At 37.7% G+C, this 9,737-nt stretch overlaps 1 protein-coding gene across 6 annotated transcripts in view; it reads right to left on the bottom strand.

Annotated features, from left to right (window-relative positions):
- Positions 1–9,737, bottom strand: part of RAPGEF4 (Rap guanine nucleotide exchange factor 4) — a 169,480-nt gene that overhangs the window by 41,971 nt on the left and 117,772 nt on the right. For all 6 annotated transcript variants that reach the window (XM_072418341.1, XM_072418342.1, XM_072418343.1 and 3 more), the window contains 2 exons: positions 5,843–5,993; positions 2,638–2,726 (listed from right to left, as the gene is read on the bottom strand). In XM_072418341.1, coding sequence (XP_072274442.1) covers positions 2,638–2,726; positions 5,843–5,993 — 240 coding nt within the window. The remainder of the gene's footprint in view (positions 1–2,637; positions 2,727–5,842; positions 5,994–9,737) is intronic.

Raw genomic sequence — 9,737 nt, 5'->3', positions numbered from 1 at the left:
CACCTTAGAATCAAATTCAAGCTCCTGTGCTTTGCCTTCAAATCCCTACACAGTTATTGTCCCACTTACATTTCTGACCTGGTAAAAAAAATACTCCCCTAGCCGCTCTCTCCGCTCCTCCAATGACCTACTAATGACTTCCTTATTCATAACCTCATCACACTAACGGCTCCAGGACTTTTCAAGAGCTGCCCCCACTCCCTATTCAGCTTGCTCCTACTTTCTGCTCATTTAAAAACTTGCCTACCCATCTTCTTCTGTCTTTTGAAACCATCACTACCTCCCACCACTACATATCTCCCCTTCTATTGTGTGGTAATTCCCCCACATACTAGATTGTAAGGTCTTCGGGGCAGGGTCATCTCTTCCTGTACCACTGTCTGTATTCGTCTGTCATTTGCAACCCCTATTTAATGTACAGCACTGCGTATAATGTTGGCGCTATATAAATCCTGTTTATTATTATTATTATTAATATATTAATAGTTATTATTAATAATTATAATAATAATAATAATGCAAAGTAATACATGTCAACAAAAGTGTAAGAGCACAAATACTAGGGAATCCTCTTCCAGGGACAATTTGCTACAAGTCTGTCTCAGTTCATTCATTGCACTGTCTTCCAAACCCACTGTGGCTCACAGTCTTTTACACCAGTGGTCCCCAAATGCACAGACTCCGGATCGCGCATGTGCGGGGAGCTGTATGTCACTCAAAGGGAAAAAAACTTCCCCCTAGAGTGACGTCATGATGCCAGAAGCCGCCCACTGCCCTGAGCCTGCGATGTCTACAGGAGACGTAGTCCGCGTCTCTGACTGGTGCGCCTGCCCAAGTAGGGTCCTACTCCTAACTCTACTTGTGGGTGCATCAGCCACAGCCAAGGCCTGCCTGTTAGACAGCCGCGGCCCGGCCCAAGGGTTGGGGACCCCTGCTGTACACCCTCTTATCACCCTGACATCCCAGCTGTCGCTTCTTGGAGGTTCCATAAACTGTCAAGTGACCTTTGTATGTGGAAGACATGCACAGTGATATTGTTACAAGTGCAGATATTTGTTTTTTCGTGACAATATTTTTTTTAAGGCAGTAGCCAACAATGGGCCCTGTCCAGAGGTGATTCAGGGCCCCGCTGCCAAACTAACTTGGGCTTGTTGTGGGGGATTCCAAGACTTGTGCAGTGGCATATTTCACACTTCCCTATGTCCACCCCTGTATAAAAGGGGACAAAGCTTTAAAAGAATGACCACACCAGACTGAAAAACCAACTCACGCTATTGTCTATGGCTCAACGACCCCATTTACTCATCTAATGAACCCACAAACAGGCTATATTTTTTAAGGATTATTCATTATCTTTGAGATGAAAATAAAATTGCTGTAAGACTATGTACACATACACATTCTAAGGAATATAGAAGTAGCTGTCACAAAAACATCTATGAGCAATTTGGTCCAGCCTGTATCACCAACAATCGCTCAACACATGAGCCACTCCTTAGCATGTCTTGCCTTTTGCTCTTTCTGTGCCTCTCCTTGTGCCACTGGGGTAGGGCCTAGGGTCTTCATTATTTTCCCCACTGAAATGCTCATTGGGGGTACTTACTTAAACTATGTACAGATGCTACATTTCTGTTGCCAGAGACAAACATTTGTTATTGTCTCAGGCAAAAATCTAACATTTGTATAGCTGTCCCAGTGTTGCTCAGTGATCCATCCTGTCGACAGCTAATGACCGGTTCTGTTTTCTATAAAGGAGGACGTAGTAGGGTGCCTTCCGCTCCCCTGCCCCTCCCCTCTGCATAGAATAAATATTGCTGTCTGTAAAGCACTCGTTTGTTTATCTTTCCACAGGGAACAATAACTAACAATCTTACCAGGGACAGTGATCTAGCATCTTAACACATGTGTGCCAAAGATCTCTACACCTAGTTTTCTCCTGGAGAAACACAGCCCATGACTTGAGAAAGGCTGAGAGCAACACCCTAATGACAAATTCATGAATAATCACAGAACACAGGTCAAATTTATGAATCTAAATCTATCTGATGCCTGGCAGTCTGAGTATAAAACAATTATCAAAGCCACATGTAGGAATTGTATTTTATTTATTTTATTTTTTATTTTATTTTATTTATTTTATTTCTAGTCCTTACAACTGAAGTCCGGACAGACTAGCAACAGCACCATATAATGCATTTATGCAATATATTTTTCAATTTCAAATATAATGTATATTAATAAATATTTTATTGCAGATATAAGTTTTAGACTTTCATATTAGCATCTCTCACTCCATGCAAACAGTAGTACTAAAACTGGGAGTTGTATGGGCAGTACTATGAGTCAATTGCATGGGCTGTGGTGCATGTGTAATTGGAGAAGATAGGAAAGAGATCACATCATCAATGTCTTGCTTTGCTAGTTTTTAAGCCAAAGGCAGGGAAGTGACTGTATTGGCTGTATTACATAACTACTAGAAAACAATATCAGGCCATCAATCTGGCTGTGCTGTTTGGCAGGGTGTGTAAGTCCTTTGGCAAAGTAAATTAGACCCCATTTAGACCCGTTTGTCTAGAGGTCCTAATTGTTAATCCATTTATCACAGCATAAAATGTCCTGTATAAGTACACTACTTACATTTGCTTTACTGTCCTCTCCAGCTCAGGAAGCTGTTCCTTTAGTGCAGCAATCGTTCTTGTATCGTCTGATACAGATACATAAAATTCCTATGAGAACAGATAACAGAGATTTAAACAAAAGAAAACAAAGAGACTTAAATCATTCTGCATGCTATTTCTGCAGCCTTCTACTTCTGATCTACTTTACTTTGTCTAAATCAATACTGAAATGTGTTTGGAGCAGATCTCCAGTCTTTGGTGGCAGCACAATTTTGTGCTTGTTAACACATTAATAAAACAAAATAAAAGTGTACTTGCTAAAAAGGTCAGCTTGCATTCCGAAATGACAGATGTGATTGTGATTGGAAAGATATCTGTTAGAGAATAAGTGCCCAACATATGTCAGACCTTTTCCATTCATTTTATTTGCCATGTATATGCACTGGTAAATAGTGAATCTGTTGCCACTCCATTGTAACAATAACCTTTTAATAAGTTTATATATACATTTAACCTATTGTATTCAAGACTCCCTGGTGTAGACATCTAAAAACCCTGAGACTACTGCTGGGTGCCACCAGCTGCTCCAGCAGATTCAGGGCTGCCATTCAAATGACAATGTATAGTATTCCCGTTTGCTCTTTCCTTGGAAGCTACATAGAGGGCAGTTTTAGCCCTGCGGGAGGAGAAAATGATTCTGTGTGGCTTCCATTGGCTCCCATCGGCTGGCACTTGCTCTTGCTACGGTTTAGTATCTATTGGGCTGCTGCAAGTAGATGCTACATGTAGAGACTCCCTGTGGCAGTGGTTTTCAGGTATGAGGAAGCAGTAACTGCACTGTAAACTCATTGCCAGTCTGACCAAAGCCAAAGAGGTAGGTAGGGAAGAGGAGGGGTAGAGGAGCTTTATCAGCACAGACAGTCATTATTCAATCCCAAATGGGATTCGGCTATCATGTGCAGGGATGGAGGGGCTAAACTAGAAAAGTATTTACAGAAACATAGGTATTAAACTGATTTGCTGGCATTGCCGAAAATATTTGATTTTTGTGTAATTGTGTTCAGTGTTTGATGCTGTTTTCACCCCATGCAATTGCCCCAAATTAACACTGTAGTACTATTTCTGTTTAAGGATTCATTTAATTAATGTTTAGTAAAATATTCTCACTAGATCCCATGTTCTATAATTAACTATTTTTTCTATGCAGCCCCCAGGCCAACCAGATGAGATTCAGATTTTACATATATATTTATTAAAATAGGAAAAAATATAATTGGTATTTGGTATGGAAGCAATTTTTATTCATCAGAACCAGACACTGAAAAGCTCATTTGTATACAGCTTGCTAGAAACTGTTTTCTGACGTATATATATTTGTTTACATCTGATAAATTTACGCCATTCCATCCCACTATATATCTCTATGATGTGTTTATCCTATGGCAGTTTAATGACAACACACAATCACACTGATTATGCAAATCAGAAATAACTGCTAAGATAAGTGACTTTTTATGAGATGAACTACAAAAATAGGGGAAAAAACAACTTATGTAATTTAGTATGAATTAGAATCTGCATCTTCTTTTTTTTTTTCTACTAATACTGCCTCGTCAATTTGGTGTTTGTCATTCTATAGGGGTGTAAAGTAAAATGGTAATTGGTTAATAGGCTATGAGCTGGTAGTTGTAAAGCGAGTTGGATGCAAGTGCTATATAAAATGATTGTACTCTCCCTCTAATAACAGCCATGTGCGCTGTAATTGCAGGTTAGCCGTGCATCTCATGGAGACAGGCCTGTAAAATCCATGTTCTGTGTAAAAATCATGCTTCTAAACGACTTGCCCACTTATCACAATCATTATGTATATTTTTAGTTGGAAGCTATTGTATAGTAAAGTCTCTTAAGGAAAATTGCAACATATTGACATTTCTAAAAGCTCGTAATGAAGTGTGGGAGAAGATATACAAATTCTCCCACTGGATTCACATTAGTACGAGGACGCAGTATTGATGCAGACATCGCCCGCATTCTTCTAGTTCTCTCAATAACTTCTAACAGGGACCTAATGGAATCAATACAAAGCCAGAGAGAATCTTTCCTGTTAATGAAACTATCTTGTGCTGGCACTCGGGACACTGGTAGCAAAACATGTATTTTTCAGCTGACAAAACCTATTAAAGCTGAAATCCAGACAGATATAAAGGCACTAGCTTTTTATTTATTAGCAAATCATTGGATGTGTAGTTTCACATGCAACTAGTGCTATGTACGGAATGGGACCTGGCATCACATTTTTTGCCCTTTGCTATACATCAGCCCTCTGATTTGGGGTAGTAAAGGCTAGACCAGGAGCCAATCAGGTGTGGTGTCTGCAGGAACATGCAGATATAAGAAGAAAGACAGTGAACATAAAAACAACCTGTTCAGCCTGCTGCTGCTCCATCTCTGCCCAGTTTGAAGGTGGAAACCACTTCTTGCTATCCACTTGGCTGTGTTACAGGGCTATGTAAACATTCAGCCATGATCCATGGTCTAGGTGGCTGAATCTTGGAAAGAGTTATGCAAATATCTAACATTTCTTGAAGCTTGGATGCCAGTTGGGAAGAGTAAACTTTACTAGACAGACTTCATTTGCCTTCTGACCACCCTAATTACCACCCACATGTAATGCTAAGACTCCATAGTCAAGAGTACTGAAATCCATTTAATAAAAGGGGTGGGCATAGCAGGGCCAGTTTTAGGGTAGGACAAATTGGATAATTCCCTAGGGCCTCCACCTTCTTAAGGGTCCCAATTAACAAGAATGAGTGGCAAGAATGCAGAAAACTTTATTGCTTTGAGTTTGGGACCCCAATTCATATGTGCCTATGGTTCAATTTTGTCTAAAACCCATCTCTAGGACCAGGGGCAAGGCAGGGGAGGAAAGATTAGATTATTTAGATCATTATATTATTAGATGACCCTGGATGTCCTCCATCCCCTAAATAAGGAAAACTTTACCTGATTTGCTGCAGCTTCTAATACACAGTGTATGGAACGGATAGTGTGCAGCCAAATCAGAGAAAGCTAATTCGGCATAGAAGAGGAGCATATACAACTCCTAAAGACTGTAAGGAGTTCAGCTTTGAATAATCCAGAAATGAGAACCCCATATACAAATAAGCAATTTCCAAAAATGATTTACATTTTTATCAATTATGCAACAGGAAATAGAGACTCACCTCAAGAAATGTCATAGGGAATTCATCTTCCCGTATCAAGTCCCCATACAAATTGGCCCACAGCTGCACCAATCGGATCACCCTGCGCTTGTTATTAATGGCATAATCCATTTTCTCCTGCTCTGTGCCCTGGGAGGGCTGGGAATGGTAAGTGCAGAGAAGTTAAGGAAGTGTTTGGAAAAACTGTTTTGATTTAAACAAAAATCATTATACTGTAAATGGACAAACATTGATGTCATATTACAATAGCACAAGGTACACTTGAGACCTGAAGTATTTACTGGCAACCTTGACCCCAACTACAATTATCCATTTTTAGTGCACCCATGTCCAGGCTAAAGACAAAAAAAGATTATTGATTATATGATTAACATATTTTAACAAACAGTAAAAAAAACTTCAAAACAAACATTACCTAACCTTATTAGCTGCTTGTACTGTGAATTCATTCATTCTTAAATATTTGCAAAGATCACAAAGAATCTAAAGCTGGTTTACTTTAATTCTAACAGATTAGGAACACTTACTGTGTTCACATTAGAAGACAACACAATGTCTATAGCTACAGAGGTGAATAAGGATTTGTTTAAAAGTGATTGTACAGCCTTTGAAAATACTTTGAAGTACATAGTCTGGGCACATGATCACTTTAAAGAGAGAACCTGTCAACATATTTTGTGATTTGCAAATATACATACTGTAATAACGCAACTAATATATTTGCTCATCACATAAGCAAGCTATGGTTTCTGCTTACCTTATCTCACTCTCAAAGATTCAAAGATGCACATTTTTTGGATACAAAAAACATTCTGTTTTCTGTGGCAGTGCCTTCCAATACTTTAGCACCTATTTTTGATAAAGTAGAGGGCATTGTAAGGGGTGCACAAAATGCACATGATTTTTTGGATGAGCCAACACTGATATAAATAGTCCAATGCTCTTGTTAAAGTGCTGCAAAATATGCCCACACTATATAAATATAATATATACGCAAAAAAAAAAAATATTATAAATAAAACAGTTATATTTTGATAAGCAAGAAAGAAACATGTAAGAATCTTTTTTTTCTGCACTTTCAATAATACATTTTCCTTACCAATATACAAGTCTTACATTTACCTAACTTGTTTTCCTATTTTAGGAATATAGTTAAAGTGACTTTTTTTTACATTTTTTAAAGCTTGTGAAAATGTCTTGTTCTTTTTCCAGTGTTTAGATAAACAAAAAATGTTTAAAAATTAGATTTTTCTTCCATTTCTTAAGATTACAAAGAGCATGAGTGCCATCTTGTGGTGGCCAGACATTCATTCTCTATTGAAAACTAAAACTGAATTAAACTGAATTAACTGAATTAATTAGCAATCCCTAATGATGTATCTCTAAAACTCTATACTCAAACTTTCATCTGTTTTGTCTCTTTAATTATTCAATGTTATTGGGTGGATTTACTAGATGTAAAGAATCTTTATATAGCTTTGTGTATACAGTAAAGCTATGTTCTCTTTAGACACCCAATTAAAAAATAAATTAAAATAAATGTTGCTTGCATATTATTGAATTAATAAATGCACACAACCTTGCTACATTTATACTTTAATAAATAAACATCTTCCACCTCTTTAGTATATAATCTCTTATGGCTCTATTTATAAAACAGGGAATCTGACATTCCCTGAAACATTTGCTTGTGGGAATCTTACAGATCCTTGTGTTTCAATTGCAGTAACTGAATCTCACCAGGGAATGTTTGAGAAAATGTCAGATTCCCCATTGTATAAACTGAGCCCCTAGTGACTTTATGATCACTATGAGGCTGTCATGTTCTGTATAAATTTCATGCAATTCATTAATAACAATCAATAAAAAAAATAAAACATTGTGTGGGTAAATAGTTGATGAACTAAATCATTTGAAATGTTTTAGACAGAAAAGCTTATTGTCTTTGAAACTACCTGCGTGGATTGGCTACATTAAATAACGCTGAGATAATAAGAGGAGAGGAGCTAGTAAGTAGTAGCTGATGGTACCAACAATATCTCCCAGCAAATGAAAAGAAACACAAGCACATCTCTTTTTGTATACCATGCCTTTTTTTTACCAATTCAAACCAATTCCAAACTGGAATAGTGGAATGCTGGAAATAATATGAATGCTAAGCCATAGGGAATGGTCCATATAAAATAATGTAAATAATAACAGTCTATCAAGAGTTGACTTCCAACGCATTTCGAAGGAACATACACAAATACACTTTCATTGGTGTTACAATAAAAACAAGGTTTACAGGGCAGTTTACAGAATCTACTGTCAAATATAAACTGTTAAGCTTATAAAAACCTACCATTTAATACACCGCTCATAGATAATATGTTCTGGTCAGTCCCCAACAGCAATAGATTCCCTAGCTGCCTCAAGCTTGTTTCTTCTTTAGCATCAAAAAGATGTACCCAGGTTGTCATTTACAGCCCACAACTGAATCATGTCTTTATGTGATATTTATGTATCACCATTTTCTGCATACATTGTAGATAGAGGGAGTAGCTTAGCAGCTAACTTTTATTAAAAAAGTCACAATATGCATATCAGTAACATCCTCATTATGTCAACCTAAACAGCACATTTTTGGGTGGACCTTTGGAAGCTAAAGTAGTGGATGATAAAGGTAATTAAAAATTAAATAACTAAATACAATTATTATAACTATCACCCCAGCAAACACAAAAATCATCAGTGCCAGCATGTGCTTTTTTGATGGGCACCCTTACCTGGTGCCAAAAGTCTTTACACTCACTGCTTCACTTGTTTCTGTACAAGCAAGAGGAGGGGGGGGGGGGGCTTATTGGTGGCCACAGGGCCTGGCATGGCACCCCCTGAGCACCCTTGTCCCCATAGCATCACAATCAGGGACACTGGGAACTAAGGGAAAGACAGCTAGCAAAGGTAGGCGAGTGTACGGTCTGTGCATGCATGTGTATGCAGTGTATTTGTATATAGGTATATGCAGTGTATTTGTGTATACAATGTGTGTGCATGGGGTTGTTGCTGTGTTCCAATGATAAAGGCAATAGTGATGAAATGAATAATGAAGGGTTCTGTGCACTGGGTATGCACTATGTATCTACTTCAGATCATTACTCCCTTTAGGATGCCCCAGCCATTCACAATCCTAGTCTGAGAATGGGGGTATGGTCCATCCAAAGTTTTTCTGGGGAACGGGCACTGATTTTTAGTTGAACCCTTTGGAAGGTATCATCCTGTTGATTTTCTTGGGGAACAGAAAGCTACAAGATAGTAGACACTCTGCAGATCCTACATTAAATGATACACCAGGAATTCTACATTATTCTACAAATTATAGCTAGAGTTTAGCAAGTGCTATTCCTACATCTACAAATCTGAAGAAAAAACCTAAACACAAAAGAAAGCCAAAAGCATAAAGCAATCTGTTTAGATTTAAACCGTGTTTTTTTTTTTCTAAAGAAATAACTTGCAAAGTTCAATCCTATTTAATTTCATACAACATAATTAACACATCCCATTTAGATGATGCCACTCTTTAAACAAGTCTCAGCATCCATTAAAGCTGCTTATTGTTGGAAGGGATTAAACTGTACACACTTCCAAACAGTCAGAACAATAACATGCAATAATGCTGTCAATACAGCCAGTGTTAAAAATGTGAATTGCAAGTTTAATGTTACTCTTAGTCATGTTCTTGTTCAGCTTCTGCAGCCGTATAATTATTTCATATATTTTTACCCCCCTATTATCAAACTCACCGCAGGTACCTGTAATTTTTGGCATTTTCTTATTTTACATTAGCTTTCTTTAAATCCTGCTAATGATAGCTTTCTGTTCAGAGATTAAGGTTTACAAAAATAAGGAAAGAAAA

Source organism: Pyxicephalus adspersus, chromosome 7 (assembly GCF_032062135.1).
Source record: "Pyxicephalus adspersus chromosome 7, UCB_Pads_2.0, whole genome shotgun sequence".
In the NCBI taxonomy this organism is placed as follows: Eukaryota; Metazoa; Chordata; class Amphibia; order Anura; family Pyxicephalidae; genus Pyxicephalus; species Pyxicephalus adspersus.
This window is presented reverse-complemented; position numbering and strand designations above follow the sequence as displayed.